The sequence below is a fragment of the Mycteria americana genome, chromosome 2 (assembly GCF_035582795.1).
Source record: "Mycteria americana isolate JAX WOST 10 ecotype Jacksonville Zoo and Gardens chromosome 2, USCA_MyAme_1.0, whole genome shotgun sequence".
Lineage (NCBI taxonomy): Eukaryota > Metazoa > Chordata > Aves > Ciconiiformes > Ciconiidae > Mycteria > Mycteria americana.
Genome location: NC_134366.1, coordinates 26,813,917 through 26,836,050, shown reverse-complemented (window position 1 = coordinate 26,836,050; position 22,134 = coordinate 26,813,917). Strand labels below are relative to the sequence as shown.

General features: G+C 39.4%; 1 protein-coding gene across 2 annotated transcripts in view; it reads left to right on the top strand.

Annotated features, from left to right (window-relative positions):
• CDK6 (cyclin dependent kinase 6) overlaps nucleotides 1-22,134 on the top strand; it is a 130,261-nt gene that overhangs the window by 51,978 nt on the left and 56,149 nt on the right. For both annotated transcript variants that reach the window (XM_075492829.1, XM_075492830.1), the window contains exon 4: nucleotides 6,043-6,210. In XM_075492829.1, coding sequence (XP_075348944.1) covers nucleotides 6,043-6,210 — 168 coding nt within the window. The remainder of the gene's footprint in view (nucleotides 1-6,042; nucleotides 6,211-22,134) is intronic.

Genomic DNA, 22,134 nt, shown 5'->3' with positions numbered 1-22,134 from the left:
GGGGTTCTGTATAATGCCGTAGGATACAAAGGAAGCCTCATCCTACTCCTCTTCTGCTCAGAGAAGGTCCTGCCGTTCAGTGAGAGGCAGCGAGCCTTTTCGTCAGACTAGCTTGACTGATTCATTACACGTTGCTGTCTAAAACTCGTCCCCTTTGTTTACACTTGCAGTTGTCTCTTATGCAAACACTCCTACAGGAAATGTTCAGGACAAGTATCCCAACACCTGCCAGCCAAAATAGGGACATTCCATTCTGCTCAGCAAAAAGAGAAAAATGAGTTACAAATAGATAGGAACTCTGGGTGAAGGATGCGGGTTGTTGTGCAGGTGCATGAGATACTCCACAGAGGAATAGGAGAAATGTTAGGAGGTTCCAAAGGATTGCTGTATTTTACAAAATGTTAGCACAGAAATTGAGCAGGAAGAGGAAAATAGGCAGGTAAATAAAAAGCCATAAAAAGCCTGTGCGTTAGTACAAATTTAGGGTCTGTTGTAGTTCACAGGAGTCTGGACTGTGTTGCTTTTATTTGGTGATATGACCAAGTATATTTGTGGGCTTCCACAGACTTACTTTTTCTGGTATTAGGAACTCCTATCACCATGTCCAAGAGCAATCTGGTTAAAGGTTTTTCTTTCTTTACATACTAGTCAATTGAGAAAAAGGTGAGCTTCACATCATGAGCAGCCGTTCATATGTGTATGTTACCTCTGGGTGCATGTGTTCTCTGAAGACATATTATTCTTGTTGTTTCCCTTCAGGTTGCATCATGCTGTGTCCCCCTTTACAAAGACAAAATCTAACATCTATACCTTTACCACGGTGGTGGGTTAGCCTAGCCCAACAGCCAAACTCCCACCCCGTCACTCACTCACTTCCCCCACCTCAGCAGGATGGCTACAGAAAATAAAGAAGAACAAGGAACAAGAAAGCTCATGGGCTGAGATAAGACAGGGAGATTGCTTACCAGTTACCATCATGGGCAAAATAGACTCACCTTGGGGAAAATGAACTTAGTTGAATGCCAATTAAGATAGATATTTAAATGCTAATTCAGGTAGTGGGAAAAAAAAAAAGGCAAACATTCAAAGAACACCTTCCCCTGCCTTTTTCCAGGCTCCACATCATCCCTGAGTCTCCCCACCCGGAGCAGCACAGCGGCACGGGATGTGAGGGGTTGTGGTCAGTCCGTAGCAGCTCCTCTCTGCCGCTCCTTTCTCCTCACAGTTTCTGCCTGCTCCAGCATAGGTCCCTCAGGAATGCAGTTCCTGCTGTTCCTGAGGGAACAGGCTGCAGTTCCCTCAGGAATATCCATCTGCTCCAATGCAGGTCCTCCGCAGGCTGCAGTGTGGATATCTGCTCCACCATGGAGTACCTCCTCTTTCTCCACTTCTTCCTCCTCTCACCTTGGTGTTCCCTGTGCTGTTTCTTGCTCCTTTTGTTCCCTCCTCCTCTTTCCCTCCAGCCTTTTCTGCCCTTTCGTAAATACATGTTCACGGAGGCACCACCATCTTGGCTGACGGGCCCAGCTGTGCCCTACGGTGCGTCCGTTGGAGCCGGCTGGAACCAGCTGTGTCTGGGATGGGGCAGCCCCTGGTCTCCCCTGACAGAGGCCCCTGCAGCCCTGGCTGCCAGCACCTGGGCACCAACACCCAAAACAACTCGGTACTTTCTGTTTTCTTTGAGTAGATACTTGAATTATTTAGTCGACAGCCATGCCATCCTCATTTGGATTAGGCAGGCAGAGTACTCCGGAGAATCTGGCTGGTCTTAAACAAGTGAGTTACTGCAGGCAATTGACAGATATTTTAGCTGGAAGTCAAGACGGTCGGTGACTCTGAAAGGATCAGAGTGGTATTTTGAAAACCAATGGCTTGGAAGGGATTTATGGATCAGAAGCTGGAGGAGGGTTAAGAGGGGTCAGTGAAGCATAGGGTCAAGAGGGGATAGGACAAGGAAGAGATAAAAGTCTGTAGGAAATCAAGGCTTTCTGCTCCTGCTGCCCCTGAGTCGGGAAATGTGAGCCGTGAAGCCCGCCTTTGGCAGAGGCGGCAGCAGCAGCTGCTGGCCTAACCCAAGCCTATCTCCATCCTCGCTGACGCCAGAGGCAGAATATGCAGGACATATTTCTGTGTATTATTGAGACTCATGACATTATATGGTATTGCTTGAAAAGTTTATCGTAATTTGGTCCTGACATTCAGTGCTGATAAATTCGGTAAATACCAGACTGAGCAATGCCATCACCAATACCATATGTGGTGGAACATGCAAAAGATGCAGCATTTCCATAACAAATTTTCCTCCTAACTGTTTCCATTGTGAGGCTTTCACAAAATTAAAGCTACGTATTTGCCTGTAAGGAAAGTGTATTTGTTCATTGCATCCCAAAATAGCTCAGTTTTCAACTGACTTACAGATAAATATTTTAGATTTGTGCATAGACTGCATTGAAAATGTAGCCTGAAAAGGGAAAACGTTGTAAAGCCATGATTATCCGAAAGTAATCACAGTGGAATAAAGTATATATCTTCATCTCGGGCAACAACCATGGTAGGTTTTGTGATATTAGAAGAATGGCAGAAATCTCTAATCTGGAACAACAGGCGCTATTCTGAGTCTATGTTTGTAAACATACAATATCCAAAGAACAACTGATAGACGTCAGTAGAGGTTTGATCATGACTCATTAGAGCTTGTTCCTCAAATCTGCTAAGGCATGAATCTTCTTGTTTGTCAAATAGAATTGATCATTTTTCAATTAACTTTTGAAATATGATTTTAACTGTAATGCCAAAGTATTTTAACTGTAACGCCTAGCTACCACAGAAAATTTCTCAGGGAAAAGCAGAACATGGAACAAACTAATCCTTGAGGCCCATGAAGACTCTCTTGCAGTTATTTCTAGATCTTGGTAATTTAGATAATATTGGGTAATCATCAGTAATAAAAATGGATGCATTTCCGTCAGATGAGTGGAATTATCCTGATTTAATTAGCTAGTGATCTGGCTTGTGCATGTTTACGGCCTTTTTCCAATTTGCTAGCAAAGGTTAGTATCTTCTGATATGAGCTATGGTATCAAAGAAAACACAGCCCACACTGAGTCTAATGTTTCTTACAAGTGGCTGACTAAGAGTATGAAGTCATTTTCCAAACATGAGGCCTAATGGTTTTTGACTAGGCTTATGTACAGCACAAAATTAATCACACATTATGGATAAAAAAGTAATTTAAAAGCGCTCTCTTTTGTTTGCTTTGATATTGAAAATCTATTTGTGAAAAAAAAATATCAAATTCTGAGCTGCACAATTTGGTATTCTGTATTTAAAGTGCATAATAATAAGCCTATGTCATGTGATTTTGGTTTCTGCTCTTTTTCTAACTGGCTGAGAATTTAAAAACAGGGCAATAATGAATCACAAATAGCAAGAGGTCTTTTTACATCCAAATGCCCTTCTTTACACACACGAATCTTTGGGCTGTTCTTCCAAGATAATTTTGAACTGAAATTTCTTCATACGTGTAATAGTAAGTAATAAGGGATAGCAAAAGAGCATAATCAACAGTCCAAAATGAATACTAGACAATAGCCTGTATGGACTAACTCTGAATTTCCTGGAAAAGGAGATACAGCACTTCTTTCCCCAGTTTTCTTTCTTCTTTCTAATACCTTTTAAATGTACACTTTCCTGGCATGCTTTTCTGCAGCACATCTCATTTTTGGTGTGTGAAGAGGAACTTCAGTAAATGATATTCACTTTTTGAGTCCTATGGGGGGAGGGAAAGTTATACCAGTTTCCATTTTCAAATATTTTCTTTTTTTACCTGTGCCTGGAAGAAGACTCTGAATTTAGAAACTAAAGTCATTGCTTGCAACTTGCAACTAGCAGAGCAGAATTGCATTTGCTGAAACAAAACCAGCATCAGTTGTGAGAAAAAAATATTCTTGGTATGTTTGGTAATTGCAGGAATGAGTTTATGTACTTGACAAATGAGTAGGATACAGAAATGTCACCAAAAAGGGACTTGCCAGGGTCTACTGACTAATCCTTAAATTCTTTAAATTATTTTCTTATTTTATCTGATATTATGTCTACCTGGAATAAAAAAAATTAGACCCAAATTCAGTGAAACCATTAAGTAGATACTTAAGATAACCACACGCTAAATGTTCTTGGTGTGTTCTTTATATCTGCAAGACTGATCCAAAGACTGTTGGGATTTGATTTAAGTTATAATAGCGCAGAGTGAGCAGGTATGACATGTATTAATTCTACTGATGACTGAAACCTGCAGAGTTGTAGTCCTAGCTCTTCTGAACATATTTCTGAACTGCAAAAAGGGAATTATATAAATACAAGAGGATGCAATACACTTTGTATATTTGTTTTAAAGGTACAAACCCTATTATACTAGTTATCAAAACTGTCAGATCTCAATTTTTCCTGGGGAAGCACAGGGAATAAAAGGCATCAGTTAACAGGGAGTGGGGTTCTCAGTTTACCACCATCCTTCAGAGGTGATAATTAAACGCTGTCACAGCATCCATAGTTCCATGGTAATATCTCTATCATCAGGGTCTTCAAATAAAACCTGATTACTTTATGGGCAGCCCACTGTTACTACTGTTTGGCAGAGTTATAGGCTATATATAGAAATGGCCATGTTTTATCAGAGGTCAGATTAGAGCTTCCAGCATTAATATCTATACATTTTAGAGTACTTTCTGTAGAGATTATCAGGGAACATTACGTGAAAATAATAGGTTTGTATTAAATTATATAGCAATGTGTATATATTCAGTATATAAAGTGTATCTTAAAAATGCATCCAGCTAAAGCAATATTATCAAGTTGAATGTTTTGAGCTATTTTTAAAGCCATTTTCCGATATCATTCCTTTTAATAGTGTGCCTTGAATATTTACTTGAAACCTGCCCAAGTCCATAGAAAAGAACAAAAGCAACCAACTTCAGTTTATCCTTCTTCTCTTTTCTCATGTTTCATGCCATCCACCTCTCCAAGATCATTTTGGTTGCTAATAACAGGATTGGCGGACACCCTGCTGCATGGCTTATGGAACGGGCATATGTCACCAGCAAACACAGAGCTGGAGTTTCATGAACTCAAGTCAAGTGCATACAGAAAATAAACTTTTTCTTTATCCCTTTTGTTTCTTACTTGTTGCAGCATCTTCTTGTAACTGCCTGTTTTGCAAATATAATTTTCAAGTTGACAGTATCCTTCTAATTTGGAATTCAGGGGATTTCTAGTATTTAGTTTTGAGTCTGTTGGTTCATTCCTTTCACGTTACTAAGATTAATGTGAAAACATGAGTACAGATGAAATAGTTTCTTCAGCTGTGGAAATGTCATAGAAGATTCCATCACTATAACAAAACAGAAAGCCAAATGAGAACTGTTACTTATGATTATTACACTGATTTAGTGCTAAACTTTGATCTAAAGGTAGTTTCTGTCCTATTCAGTAAATGCTATACAACAGGTTTTGCCAAATAAACTTTTTCCCTCTATAACATTAAATCCTGGTGAATTTGTCATTTAAACAGCTCTTCTGATTGAAACAGATCCTTGTGCCTGTTGAAGTGAATGATGAAATTTCACTTCACTGGGGCAGGACAAAGCATAAACTTGTGAGATGCAAAGTGGTGTGTGGTTTAAAGTTAAGAGCAAAAAGCTGCTATGTATTTTTCTTACTTGAACAGCATTCTTCTGAAGTTGCCCTGGGATTTACAGACGTGCTTTTACTATTTCTTTTAAGTATGTTGACCAGTCTTTATACTTCTATCAATCAACCTCAAATAATTCAGCTAGAAACAATACATTAACTTGATAAGGGCACCTGTTCAAGTCAGCTGGTTCTAGCAACATCCTGTCCATTTTATATTAATAGTTGTTTTTATCTCCTGTGCACATATTTAAGTCAATATTTATTAAATTAGTTTTGCAGATTATGACAGGGAGTTTACTTCTTTGCCACCTTGTCTTGATGATTGCATATTGATTTCTTCTTTATATTTAGGATATGATGCTTCAGCTGTTTCGGGGACTGGATTTTCTGCATTCACATCGTGTGGTGCATCGGGACCTGAAACCCCAAAATATCCTTGTAACCAGCAGCGGGCAGATAAAGTTAGCTGACTTTGGCCTTGCACGAATCTACAGTTTTCAGATGGCTCTTACCTCAGTGGTAAGTTTCTGGAGGCTTTTGTTTTTCTTTTAATGCAGCGGTGTGCTTTACTCTCTATGTTCCTGGCCTTTTATCCCATGTTATAATGCTGCTTCTGAAACCATCTCTGCAATTGAAGTTACTTGTGTCTCTGAAAACAATTGCTTTCCAGCCAGGACTGAAGTTGTTGTGGTTACTTTGTACAAGTAATCAATTACTGCTTACTGGTTCTGAATTAAATCATGACTGATTACTGAAGGAGAGGTATGTGCTAGTTTTCTGAAACTCCATCAGTCTAGCTTCTGTTGTGATACTGACTTCTTTTGCACATTAAGCTAGACAGGTAGGGTGAAAGTTTCTGAAGTATCTTAAAATGATAAAACTCTTGCTGATCCCCAGGTGCATCTTGCCTGAAAAAATACACAGGTACTTGTGAAAATGCCACACTGTCTTGCCTCTGATTTTCCGTCTCTGTGAATATGGGTTCAATGCTTGCTCCCATATGTTACTGAATGATTCCAAATAGGGCTGTGCTGGAGGCAGCTCAAGTGGACCTGGCAGCCAAAATCACAGCTATTTCCCAAGCCAGCTGTTAAAGAGCACCTCCCGTATCTCTAGGCCCCGTGCCACTGTTGCCCCTCTCCCAGCAGCTCTCCTGGTTGTCCTTGGCTCAGACATGAACTCACTCCCAGAAGGTCTGGCCCTCTCCTGCATTACTGCTGGTAGAAAAGCCCTGCCCGCTCCTCACTTTTTGACCCCATTTCCACACTTGCTGGCCCTGCCCCCAGAATCAGCTGCTGTTAGCTTGGCACAGCATCTCTGAAGTGTATTGAAGAGTAACCGTGCTGCATGCATGTTGGGTGTCATTTGGTTTTGTTGCGTGCTCATGAATTTTTTGGGGTTTTGGGAACAGGAGTTTTTGAATTTCCATTTTCTATTCTGAGTATCACAACTGCCATGACAGTATCACTTACGCTAAAGACAGGAAAGGGAGAACTGCTGAGAAAAGAAACTGAAAGGAGTCCACTTTGTGTTTTACATCATATTGTAGAAATTAGCCTGGCTCACATTGATAAAAAGCAATCTGTTGTTGTTATTAGTTACTGTAAGAGTCTTCCCATCATTGTGTGATGTAACTATGACATCCTGGGTTCCAGCTTCAGTGTGAATGAAGGCAGGAAGCAACAGAAAATTATATCATCATCTTGCTAAACAGCAGAAAGTATCCTCATCGCATAAAGCATATGTAAACTTGTGTTTTGGGGCTGTTTTTTTTAATTGCCTGTAGGATGTAGCCTAATCCGAAGCTGAAAGAATCTCTCTGCTGAGGTCAGTGAGGATTGATAATGTTGTAACTCAAAACAGAGCTTTGAAGAAAAGGAAAGAAAAGTTGTTCCAGAATTGCTGTAATTTTTCATTTCCCAGTTATCAGTCAGTAACAGCTTCAATGAGTATTTCTATTGATCCATAAAATTCTTTAAGCTAAAATTGTACAGTGTTGTAAGGCTTCCAGCAGGGCGTTTTTTAAAAGTTCTGCATAAAATGAGGAAAAAATATCTACAGAACTGAGCAGGAGTTTGTCCACGATCATGCAGCCTGCATAGGAAGGAAGGTCAAAAGACCCAGAAATAGAGTGTATCTACTGAGGCAAAAACATACCAAGACCTGCTTGTAAGAGAACATTGCCAGAATTGCTATGCAAAGGATGTACGTATGCTCAAGTATCTAATCCTTGCATGCTAGAAGTCATGTTTCAAAAACCATTAGCTAGTACCCTTAGCGCTGCTGTGAACAAGAGCTGTTCAGACTAAGGGATTGTCCACATGCAAGTTTGTACTGTGTTCGCAAAGGCATTCAATTGTCATTGCAGCTATGCTAAGGAGTATTAAAATAATTGAATTATTCAGTGACCAATGACAAATAAAGTATATGGGAATAGGTGTGAATAATGGCTTTCATACCTAGAACTTAGTGCATCATTATTTTCTTATTAAAAAAAAACAGCTATGACCATGGCTTTTTTAGGTTAAAAATGTATTGGTTTTAAAACACTTACTGTTTAACACCTCCAAAATCAACTTTTGTCTGGATGTGTCGAAACCTATAGGGGAGTGTTGCTTACAATGTGATAATGTGGTATGGTTTTAAATGTCAGTCTTCATTGCTCCTGCAGACTGAGTGCTGGTTAGAAACTTTTACTAAATGTGTATTAGCTGATACAGGCCATCAGTTTTCCTTTTCTGAATGTAACTTTTACCTTTGGTGAGCTGCTTTGGTGTGCGAATTCTTCTTTTTTTTTCCTCCAGTAAAACTCAGAAAAGGAAACAAAACTTTAAAAAAAAACACCTCTGTTTTTTAAACATAAAGATATTCTTGACTTTACCGTTCCCAAAATAGTCTAAATTGCAGTTCTTTGCCAGGCAGCGAGTAAACTTTCATTGACTTCAGCAGGACTAGCTTTGTTTTGAAGTGTTTGCAGAAAAAAATGTTGCGTTACAAAAGACAGCGTATATCTACACGTATATCAATTAATAAAAGTCCTAGCTTGCAAGGATTTGCTTCAGAGTGATATTGAAAAGTGATGGTGTGACAGCCCAGTGAGAAAAGGCACACTGCATGCGCTATCACTGTGATCAATACAAGGGCTCTGCAGCATTTCCTTCAGAAGAGAAGCTTACTGCAAGATAAACTACAAGAATCATCTTTTGAAGTATCAGATCATTCCCAAGATGCATCCTCATTCATTGCTCACAAAGAAACTCTTCAGATGGGACAAAAAGAGCTTGCCATGAAAGTAATCCAGTAAAAACCGATCCAACCCAAATACTCTGGGTGCTGCAAATGGTAACTTCAAAGCAGTCTCCCTCTGATAGCCAGTTATTTCCACAAAGCTAAAGAATCCTGCTGGCAGATCAGTCGTCCAGGCATATTGCTGTCATTTAAAGAAACCTCTTGATATTTCTGTCAGTGAATGAATAAAAGATTCAAACTAATGTTACACAGGCGTGGGGGGGGCAGGGTGGAGATCACTACTCCCAGCTGTGATCAGACTGAGAACTGATACGGGTCTGAAGTAACAGCACTAGAAAGAACGAGGTCGGGCGGGGGTGTCTCAGGTGGTGGGTAATAGGGCACGCTTTTGGTTTCGTACAAAGTTAGACTCTTTTTCAAGTGTTGGTCTTGGCCCTTGGGGAAATTTTGAATAGGCTTTGTGATAACAGAGAAGCTGCATAGGACAGAGGAGGTGGATTGATGTGACTGTGTAATCTTAGAGTTTGATAGCAAAAGCTAATGAACTGTCACTTTTTTTCCTGGTGCAGAAAAACGGGCACTCAGTTCTGACTTTCTCTGAGCAAAGGAGCAAGGGGCTGTCTGGAAAATCTGAAGTTATATTATGAAAAAGAAAGAAGCCATTTATCTATTTTTCTTGACTTCTAACTGCCTTAAAGAAAGGAAATGAAGCTGAATCATGGCACAGGAGAACACTAAGTGAGATAAGCGCACACAGTTGTGATCACAGCATCTAGGTGGAGCTGAGGCTGTCCAGCTTTTAAACCTGACCTGCGTCAGGATCTGAGCGAAACTGGCAAAATGCTAGTGTTTATAACACACTCATAATACTTTCTTTGAAAACATGTGTGCTTTACCTTAGATGGCAGCACCACTGATGGGGTTTTTTCCCATCAAATGCAAACAAAATTGTTTTATGTCTTCCTTTTAGAAAAAACCCACTTGTTTTCAGATTTACTGAACATCAAAAGGGAAAACTCATCACTTTCTCTGCTGATGCTCTAAGTTGTTGAATACTAGACTCGGCTAAATTGACGATTAAAAAGAGAAGACACAAAAAATCCTGCAGTTACTGTCAGTGAATAATTTTAGATTACGCTAGCATTTTATTTGAGTGTTTCTTCAGGATAGAAACTTTCCATCCATTTCTGGCAGTCCCTTCAGCACAAATGGTTTACATGTCACATCATGCAGGAACTTGGATTTCATTTTGTTGGTATAATAGCAAGGGAGCATAAAATAATTTTCACTAACTGGGCTTACTTTGTAAAAATAAAGGTATAAATTAGTTACAGCAACAAAAACAACAACAAAAAAAGATAGAAAAACCCTCTTCCAAAGACGAACGAGTGCTTTCCTGCTTTCTGCCGAGTGTTGCATTGTAATTTTCTAATAAATGCCACCTGATAGTAAATAATGTGAATGTAAACTCTCCTCTGAGCTAATATGATAGTTGAGAGCACAGTCAAAGAACTTTCTTTTGCTTTGCCTTGTTTTGGGGTTTTTTTGCCCTTTTTTTATGGCCACCTCTTCATGATACTGTGCTTCCCAAAATCCACATATTTATTTGTATGTAATACACCCTGCAGAGTCCATTCCTATGTTGGGTATGTTCCAGCAGACCTGGAGACTGCTGCAGTACAGCTTTAACCTGGGATGCATTGGGTATCCCTAAATGGACCTGATTCAGCAATCTATTTAAAGCTCACCACTAACATCAAACATAGGAGTAGACCTATGGAAATTAATCAAGCACCTGCCTTTGGTGAATCAAAGTCAAAATCCAGGCTGTGTTAAAGAGTGCCCTAATGGAATCAGTACAGTGACACTAGATTTTATCTCATACATAGTTTGATAAGAGCATAAATCTTCCTCCCTCTGACAGGTGGCAGTGACATTGTTTTGGTATGCACTGAGCCTTCACTGTTGTGAGGGAGCACATCACCTTAGATCTGAGCCCCGATCTCCAGTTCTTTCTTCATGGTGCGTTTCTCCAGTCCACCCAAATGTCCCTGAAAAGGAAAATGAGTCACAGACAGACATCCAGAGGATCAAAATATGTGTTGTTGAGCTTGTCAGTGCTGCTGCTGAAAGGTTGTGGCTATTTAGGAATGCAGTATGATTAAATTGGTTGGCTTATTTAAGGAAAATCTGTCTTCCCTACTAACACAGAGTTCTGCGTAAAAAGTCCATGTATCTGGCTTTGTGAAGAAACCAGTTAATTTGTCTGATATTTTAACATCTGGATAGCTGAAGGAATCTTTATTGCATCCTCCCAGACACCCTATAGGAAAGTTATTTCCATTGCATAAAATGAGTCATTTATCTCCAGAGCCATCTTAAGAACAAAAATCATTATCGGCACATTGACAGTAAAGTCCGCAGCTGACTAAAACCATTTAAATATATATTTACGTTGACTTTGCTCAGATCAGACGTTCACTAAGAGGGCTCAGATTTATATGAAAATAACAATGAAAAAACAGATTGCTCAATGTCACGATATTATCAAAGGGCAATACAGAAATACATGTGGACAAAGTTAGGAAATTAGAAGTTTCTTTTATTCATCTGCATTATGATCATATAAGATCATTTTCAAAACTGACTATTAATTTTTGTTACCCATCAGAAGAAACTTCAAAGTTTTTAAGACTTGTCTGGAAGAGCAGTACTAGCTGCTCGGTACTAGCTGCTTTTGTAGAGAGACAGAGGATTTATGGCAAGGTCGTTATTTTTAGAAACACATCCTAGAGATAATATTCTAAGGGTGCCGTTTCACAGTCAGCATAAGTAGATGTAACATTTCTATTGCAGCTGAAAGGATGGTCCTGCTTTTGACCACACGCACCCATCACTTCCCTTGCGTCGGCATTAGAGGTTGCACCCTTGCAGTCCAGCTGAAAATGAGCCCCATAAAAAGTAGTTATTCATTTTCAGGTGGATTAGCGGATGCAAATCACTGCGCGGCCACATGAGTGAAAGAACTGACATGCAGGGGAGGGTGAGCAGAAAGATGGGGTCATCCACTCCGTAGACACCACAGTCTTAGATTTGTTGGAGTCAGTTATGAAACCACATCTGAAGACTTCAGCTGAGGACTCGAATAACTAAACTAACTCAAAGGCGGAAATGTTTTTCAAAACCTCGCAACTCATGCTGACTTACGGTGTTTTGAAGATGTTAGATGAACCAGTTACTGGTTCATTGAAGGCTCTTACTGTATCCGACTGTAACAAAACTTCTAAGGGTATCCGTATTGATGTTTGAAGTATTTTTTACCCCCTCAGTGCCAAGGCCTGGGTTCAGGGCTCTGTGCTGTTCCTCCGCAGCTGATGCCACAACTCACCCTCGAGACCTGTCAGGAATGCAGGGAATGCAACCCTCTGCTCTGATTCAGGCCCAGGTTTATCATGAACCATAAAAAGCCTATCTTTTAATCTTTCAAGGAAAGTAAATTATTTCACAGTAAACAAGCAAATTGGCTCCACATGAGAATATTTTCTGTGCCAGAAAACTCCTTTTCAGAGCTGCAAACATTAGAATATATATCATGTGATGACAGAGTTTGTCCACACTGAGCTGACCACGTTTTGCAGCCCTGCAGCTGCACCAGTGCAACCTTGTAGAATAAATTTACCTCATGCTGGTGGAAAAAGGGAAGAAAGGTACAACTTGGAGCACAGTTCATATCAGAAGAAAGGAAGTTTCTGCTGGGTTGGACCAAAGGGTTGACTGTGCACGCTGTCCAAGGATAATGTCCAACAGAGGATGCTTAGGACAGAGAGTAAGAACCAGCTTTCAGCAATCAGAAATCCAGCAATTTCCAGTACTGGAGATTGTATCTGGGTCATTGCTATAATAATTACTGGAATAGCCATCCTCCATAAATTAATCTACTTACTTTTTGAACCATTTATACTTTGGGCTACAGTTAACTTCTGCACTGTAAGAAAAGCTCTTTATTTTGTTTTAAATCTGACACCTGATAATTTTACTTAGGTTCCTCTTAATTCTGCTTTTGTGAGACATTCCCTTTTCACGTCTGGGTGAAATTTGGTATTATTTTGCAGCAGTACCATTCCATTGGTGCAAGAAAAATGTACTCAGTGCAAATAGGCCTTCACATGTTGATGTGAAGGTAAAATGAATTGTTCTTTTTTCTTTTCTCTTCTCTTTATTTTCCTTCTCTTTCACTTAGGAAGATACAGTAGATATTGTTAGTAATGGTACGATACTGACAGTTTTCATACAAAGATCTGGTGAACGGACTTTAGGATGTTGAAGAACTGAATTTATAAGGAACAGGCTGTGCTTAATCTGCTAAAAAAATGGGGGTGGAGAGGTTGTAAAAGGGGGAAAGAAAGGCAGAAAATTACTACTGTGTATTTTCTCTATGCTATAAAAGAGCATCCTGCTATTGTGTGACCATACTTCTATCTTCTGTTTTCAGATATAAAAATATGTGGTGCATTTCCACATATTTTTCATTTCCCAGTGATTTACATCTTCTTTGTACTACTTTTCTGTTGATTTAAGCGGGTCTGTTTTTACATTTACTCGGAGAGATAATTGAGTGGGTTGGATTGTAAAAACAATTTGATTGTTTGACAAGGTCTCTCCTTGTGTATTTACAAAACTGTTCCCACATAATTTCAAACCATCCTGAAACACTAAATTATGGCCTCAGGTTACGCTCTTATCAGAGCACACAGGGTAAGCAGGCATGGGCCTGTTTGGTACTTGAATGTGAGACAGCCAAAGGAAGAGGAGCAGAGAAAATAGCATACTCTCCTTGGAGCTCATGCTATTCCAGAGTGAAGGCAGGTGTCTGTACGCTGCTGATGGAAATGCTCTTAGGGCTTAATATATAATAAAAATGAGTCGCTGACACATTTTTGCAGTGGCAGGGAAGTATCTGTACATTTTCTCTGCACACTGGCCAAAGTCCTGCTGTAGAAGGTATTTCTAACTGAAAATTCCCTTGTACAGGTACACCTGAGGAAATTTCTCTTAGCCTGACAATATTTAGTACTTGTTCAGTGTTGCTGGTGTGGAATTCTAGAGCTCAAAAGCAGAAGAGACATGAAATCATCCAGTCCTTTTGTTAATAAGACAGGATTGTTCTCTGTTATGTCATTTCTAATGTTTTGCCCATGTTAACTTTAAATGTGCCAAGAAATAGGGATTCCATCGCTTCCCATGGGAGCCTGTTCCAAAACCTCTATATAATCACTCTCAGAAAGTTTCCTTGATGTCCAGCCTTCAATTTCCCATTCTTAATTTAACTCCATTATATTCTTTGTTATTATATGCTGAATGGTAGCAGATGGCCAAGGCCTTGTAGTTGGCTCCCTGCATTAGAAAAATCAGTTACATATTGCTGTGTACATTCATCCCTGCAAAACGTGAAAAGATAATCGACTTGATAAACAGTGGAAGTATAATAGTCCTAGATTATCCAGATTTCAGTAAATTATAGGGCACCAATGAATTAAACTAGATTTCCCTAGACTTCCCATCTTCTAGAATTAAGTGGATAAATCCAGAGGAAAATATGTTACACTAAAATAATTATTGAGCTACAGGGTGAATTCCTCAGTTTTAGGGATTTTACAAATAGGTTGGTAACAAGCTGCAGAGGTCACAGGCAGGCTATGAGTCACTATTTAGATGCATGAAAAGAGCAAATGGAAATTTAGACTGTTACATGTAGGATATTTTATTAGAAATAAGAAAATACTGATGACACAACACAGATTAGTTGATCGGACCTCATCTAGAATACTGTGAGCTATTCAGTTTCTCTGTGGTTGAGAGATGATTTTGGACAGGAACAGGCATGGGGAAGATTCTGAAGCAGCCTACAGTAGGACCAATGCAGGCAAGAAATGTAACTGATTTTGAGAGCAAGCTTGGTGAATGTCTGTGATGCAGTTGGCATCACTGAGGCAGTCCATTCCAGTTCCATATCTCAGTGTTTGCCTGTTCAAGATTTCATGTGCATTACAGAGTCAACTTTACCAAAGAGATGCACTTCACAAGCTACACCCTGAATGGAAACAGCTTTCAGCAGGATTGGCATAAATGTCAGAGCAAAATCATTTTCCAAAGAAAGAAATGGTGAGCTACTTAGCTTTATTAAGATGAGATGGAGCAAATAGTGGAGATGGTCTCATAAACCAAAGGAGGCTACAGTCAAAATAAAGGCTAGCATGAGAGCGCAAAGAATTAAAATGAGATATAAAACAGAGAGACACTCCACTAAAGAAGCGAAAAGACAACCTGGAAGTTTCCCAAATTGGGATTAAATATGATCTGAAGGCAAAAATGGAATCTTTGTTGGGACAGCAAGTTGAAAACGTCCAGATGGAGTGGGAAGTGTGGTTGCAACGTTCCCCATCTGCAAATGGGATGAACCGGGCAAGTCACATCAGTGAACAACAACCAGCTTGACTGCTGAAAACCTGATCAGAAGCTTTTCATGAAACAGGGGATCCCTGTTCCTTTTATCCAAAAGCTTGGATGAACTTGGAACTGGCTAACAGAAATAACCTGCAACAAGGACTTGAGCTGAAAAATGAGCACATGAAAGTAACCAGAAACATAGGCTACTGTGGAAGTAAAGTGAACACCTGGATGTAAAAATGAACCTGTCAGGACACTGTTTGTAATTTTTTTACTTAGCGTGCATCCTGCAGACTTATATTTTCCCAGATCAAATAATAGAAATGCCTACTGAACATCCCAGGGAAGCTGACTTCGGCATTGTACTCTATATGAACGGGGAGGAAAAGGAGCAGAAAGGAGGACTTCTGGTAGCCTTTCTAGGTAGCCCAGATCTGATGGTGCTTCAGAATTTATACTCAGCCTCAGCTGTTCAAATCTGCTATAAGGCCATGATATATATGTCAAGGACAGCCATCACTCTGAGTGGGCTTGGATACTACTAAGAGCTAGAGAGAGGAAGAAGAGAGGGACACCTGAGGACACTTGCATTCTTGCAACGTGCAGATACCACAGAGCCTGACAAGACCCCTTAGCAGTGACTGAGTTTTGCAATCAAGGTAAAGCAAAGAAGCGAAAGACACTCTGGGGATCTGTAAGATTTGCCACGGAAATCTAATATTTTCTTATTGAAAGAAATCAGAAGATGATACAGCTACCACAGAATCTGCTTGTCTGAAACTCTAGGAGAACAGTTCTATGTTTAAAAGACAATGGAAAAGAGGATTCTGATCTGATAAATTGCATTTGTAGGTAAGCAGAAAAAATACTATATTTGGTTTATAAAACAAGAAAAATTTATATCAGTGCCAAGATTAAGAAATAATTTGGTTAAATATAAGTGTCATGAAAGATGACTGCAGAATGCTTTTCAAAAATACAAAACCAGCCAGGACATAGAGTTCAGGAAATTCCTCCAGACTGAAAGTCAGACCTTGGAGGTACAAGCAGTGGCTTGAGTTTTTGTTTAGGTCAGACAGATGAGTAGCAGTAGTCAAAACTGGTCTATTAAAATGTGTAACTGGCTCTATGAAATGTGCAGAGAGGTCATAAATTAGTTACTGAATGAGGCATGCTAAAAAACTTAAGCAGGAGATTTGAAAATAAAACTTCTAATTGTTCTGAAATGCACACAGAAGTTGTCCATTGCAAAACTGGGAAAACTGAATTTGAAAATGGAGTCTGTAGAATTCAAGTGCAAATCAGAACAGCTAAAGTAGCAGATAAACTAATGATTGCTTTGGATTTTGCTATCTCTGTAATGAATGCAAGGCAAAGTTGTTCTACAGATACAGCCTATGAAAATACCCTTTAAACTTGTGATCAGCATGGAAGAACTGATTTGTGGGCAGTTGGTTTGCAGTCAGCAAGTTGTTCTGCTCTCCGGGGCAACTATCATAATGACATAGGCATCTTGTAGTAGCTTTCCAGTAAAGAAGAAAAAAAGAGGAATGACTGCATACTATTTGAAGACTCAGTACATTTTTGCTTTTAAAGTTCAGATTGATTTGAAACAGGATCAGAGTTTTGATCATTTGCTGAGCCTGAGTGACAAAGAGCAGATGATAAAAAGAAAAAAACAAAACCAACTAGCATTACAAAACATGAGCAATGAATCTAGTAAGCACAGATACAGGAGAAAACTGATGCAAAAAAGGAGGGAAAGCAACCACCTGTAAGTTCATGCTGATGGTGTTCTGAGGTCATGTTGTAGATTTAAAAGAGGAATAACAAGAGTAGGGACTTTCTGCTTAGGAAGCAGGAGATATTTTTTTGATTTAACAAAGATATAAGTTTTACTGGGTGGGCCCCATGCAAGATTGTAACCATGGAAACCTGCCATGTAAACAGCTAGTTCATTGTTGACCTGCAGGAAAGAAGAAATACGTTTTGAAGAAATACATGGAGACAGAGATGTGCCTTCAGCTAGTTCTTGGGCTTTACCCTTAGCTGTGATTCAGAAGAAAATGACAGCGCTGTATTTTGTATGGCTATTAACAACCAAAATTAATACCTTTAACTTCAAAGAATTATTGTTTATTACAATGAATAAATAGTACCCTTAATGCTGTAGTACTTGTTTTTCACCTTGACTGTTAGCAGTAGATAATGTCAAGCAGGTCCAAAGGAGGGGGGAAGTACACTAACTATCCAAAAAACTTTGGAGGCAATTCAGAGCGAGAGGTCTTTGGCTGGGACAAGTTGAGTAGCTAGTGGAAAAGGCAGTCCACAGTATTTCTTTCTCCTATTCTGCACAGATTCATCTGTTGTACTTAAGGTAAATGACCTGGTTTTGGAAGAAACATTTTTAACAGCCTTATTCCTAGCACAAATGATCTGAAAATACATATATTCTGTTCTGCAGAACAGGAGGAAGAATACCTAGTGGATGGTGAGTCGCTTCCAAAAGAGGTCTTTTACCTTGCACACCCAGTCTATGAATGGGGGAGTTTCCGCTAAAGACAAGAAACTTGCAGCTGTACAGAACTGTCGACTCCACAGCCACCCACCTGTATGGAGCATTGTGTTCCTATTACAGGAAGTTTATTTATGCATTGACCAACATTGCAAAATGATTTTAGGTGAAAAGCTGTGTAAGTGAACAAAAGAGTAAGACTTTTTAATTTTCAGTGTTCAAAATGGTTCTTACAAGTTCTTCTCCCTTCATCTATCCCTTTTCAAAACCCTTTCAAACCCCTTTTGGGCTCATACTGGGCACAAATTCTAGAGCCTACAGTTCCATGGCAATATTGATGCAGAAACACCACAGACTTAGATGATGATCTCAGTAGTATGGAAAGAACTTATGCCACTCAACAAAACCCAAACATTTAGAGGTGCTTAAATCTCTACAGTATCTTCACTGTCATTTGTATGAGAGGTTTGAGGATAGGACAGATTGAGGGCGTAGGTGAAGTTCTGCTTGCAAGCGTGGCCCTAAGCGGAACCGTGAGGAATATGTTGGCAAAGAAACATGCATCCTCGAAAGATTTTTATTTTCTCCTTTCACGAAGTTTACAGAAGGACGAATGTTTATGGCTTATCCACTGGGACAGCTGGAATGATCCCCTGTTCAGTTAAAAGCTTCCCAGACGAGAGCATCATGAATGTGAATTGAAAACTTGTTTGGCAGGTGGAATTTATTATCGTCTTTGGATAACACAATGATGGTAGCAGATGGTAGTAGTCTGGTAGTTAAAGATGTGATACAGAGTCAACAAAAAGTGGGGAGAAACAGCAGGTGATAATTACAGGTATCAGTGAAAGAAAGATTCAGCTGTGCTTGTTAAACTGTTGCACATTTTGGGATTGGGAAATCCCTGCTCAAACTAAAGGAAGAATTTTACTCAGTGGAGGGCATGGAGAAAATGGAAAACAAGTGCAGGATATGCCATGGTTGTATGGCGAAGAAGTTTCTTCCTAAGAGAAAGATAGATCCAGCTTGCTACAGTATCACTGAGAGTAGCAGTGAAGCACATGGCTACTGAGGTGTTTGGACCTCAGTGTGGAGGAGAAGCCCATCGGCCAATATTAGGTGTTAGCAGTAGGCCATTTTTTGAGATGGCTGAGGATATACAAAGCAAGGAACCAAGAGGCAGACATTGTAACGAGTTAATTCTTGACTAGGTGTGGGATCCCAGGCAAATTGCACAAAAACATAAGGGAAAAATTATTTCCGGAATCTGCAATTTTGAAACTTTTCAGTCAAAGCTCCAGTTTAGTTGTGTACCCTTGTAGAACAGCACAAAAGGGACTGGAATCAGCATATAATATTAATTCTGATAGCATACAGAATCATTAAAGCTATAGTGTGCCTTAGCATTCATTATGTCTAGGTATGAGCTAATGATCTACGTTTACGTCATGCACACTGCATGGATCTGCAGGGACCATGATTCTCCTGACAGGAGTCAGAGAGATTTGGACCACTTGGTTGATGCAGGAACTGTCCTAATTTGGAAGAGCTCACATCTTTCTGAGGAAAAATTGGTGATAATCTCTCATAAGTTAAAAATGCTCAATGGCTTATAACATGTGCAAAAGCTTTTAAAAAGGGGGGTTTAACACTGTCCCAGAGGGCTAGGAGAAATTAGGGGGTAAAAATCAATACTGAAGAAATTCAGAGAGTACTACTGACCAATGCTGACCTGAATAAATGGAGTGGTGAATAGGAAGCCAACAGATAGATCCCATAGTAACCTCAGCATTGTCCAGCCAATCCCCACTGAGCACCCATCAAATATATATACATGCTGCCAAAAGAAGGTTGAAAAAACTGTAGTAGTGATACAGTCCCAATTAGGATTAAACAAGGTGTGTCCCTGTGTCCCAGACAACCTATTATTGTTAAAAGCAAGAACCATTTCTTGGGGATATCTGAGAAATAGTTGAAAGGAAATTGGACAAAGGAGGAAAAACTGTAAGGGGACTTGGAAGGCTGTATGAATATCTCCTGACATAGAAATACTGTAAATGAGATTTATCTGACCAAGGGTAGACATCTAACTCTAAGCTAGTCCACTGACTAAGTAGCCTAGTAGTAATCAAAGGAGATCTCCTAATCAGTATGATCAGTAAAGTGAAGAGTGAGTTATCTCACCATAAGGAAGACAGTTAATATAGGTCAGATGAATCAGACTCTAAAAGTACCTACTTCTTGCCACTGACTGTCAAGGGTGAGAAGTTCAGATGTGAACATCTACATGGTATTCAGATCTGAAGTAAGCTGAGCTGAATCCAGCCCAAGTCAATCCTGATACCATTGCCATTTGGGCTCTTGGTGAGTCACAAAGAACATCATTATCAAGGATTCCATCAAGGTATGGGCAGAGCTGAGACAGCTCCCCATGAAATGAAGTCTAATTGAAGCATAAAAGCAGTGGTATGTTTTGGATAAATCTGTAAAAGCAATTAAGCACTTTTCTGGAATATATAGCTGAAATAACAAGAACCACCACCCAAAATACATGACATACGCAAGGCTAGTTAGGAATCTAAGCTATGTGGGTGAGCAGGTTTGACTGAAACCTGAATGGAAGTGCAGAAGAGCCAGTGGTGGTTGAGAAGATATCTGTGAGAGTGAGAGAAGCATTGGGAAGCAGTGCACAAATACATACGCACACACACAAGTCACACACAGACATCAATAGGAACATATACAGCAAAATGTTGAGAAAGCTGAGAGCTTTGGGTGGAGTATTTGGAATGAGTCCTAGAGGAAAACTATATCCTCCTGTTTGATTTGTTCAGGGAAACAGGATTTTCTACACCTTTTTTATGAAGCAAAACAAAGAAATACATGACTTCCATCACCACTTCATGTCTTCTTGCCCCTCCTCACCTAGCCTATAAAAAATTAATATGAGTCCCCTATTTTGATTAAATTATCAGGCAGAAGACACTATAAACTAATACAGCCTGAGGATGTTGAGTCTTCAAAAAACATGCAATATTTTTCTTCTGTGTATTCATTGGTATATACATAGCAGAAGGATTTTGAGGTGTAAGAAAATGCAAGGCCTAAGTCTGTGAGAATCGTACTACCCCTAAAAATAAGGTGTGAGCTTGAAAATGAAAGCTATCAGGAGCTGCCAGTGTATAATATCTTTGGGAGTACAGTAAGTTGAGGCTTTCTAGAGTGGTATGAATATCTCATAATACCACTTATGGCAATAGTTTTCAGATAATAATTAAGTAATTTTTTTAATTCACTTAGAATATCAATAACATTGAGATAGATGCAAACTACGTGCTAGTTTCTACTACTTCTACTGATTGTCTCCATGGAACAGGCAAACTAGATATTTAGTTCACTATGGCATAAAGCCTGGCACTTCTTAGGTGATGGTGAACAAAAATTTTAGCTCTTTTACAGGGTTCACTACAAAGTATGGAAAACAAGTAGTTTTTTCACAAAATGTTAAGACCATTCATGGAAACCCAGTTGTTTCTGGGTTTTTTTTGAAGTGCTTTCTATTGAACAGTGTGACTGAGTTCTGCAAGTGCAAGAAAGGAGCACAGCATGGATTTTGTGTTAGAGTGCATAGAGTTATGTTGAAGGTTTTGAAATTCCAGTGAAAAAACAGATAGGAGAACCTTTGAATATTTTTTAATTTGGGGGAGTACTTTTTCAGGTGTTCTGTTGGAATCAAAGTATAATCAAACACACTTTTCTTGACTATTCTGTATTTCTAAACAGCTTCAGTGTGAGTAGTTGAGTAAATGTCTTCTAATATTCACTAAGAGTAATATATACTTCTTATGTTCATTAGAGGCAGTGCAGTTTTGGCTACCTTGCAAATATATTATTGATCACTTCAAAGAGTATGCTTCTGTCACTGGTACTGTAATTTCAATGACAGTACATCCAGAACAAGAGTTAGCTGATGCTTTTTAACCCTGCTTTATTTGGATGTACATTTTTCACGTGATTCTTACATGTTCTGCTTTGTATTGCATTTGCAAGGATGGAACCAATCACATCATTCTTAAAATGCAGAAGGTGATTGCTGGAAAATTTGAAAATCTTGGTGTGCAGTTTAGTATGCGGGTTGATCTGGGTGCCACGTTACATTAAGAAAAAACATATCTCAAAACATGCTCAGTATAACATCTAAACAGAGAGAATCAGAGGCAGATATGTATCTT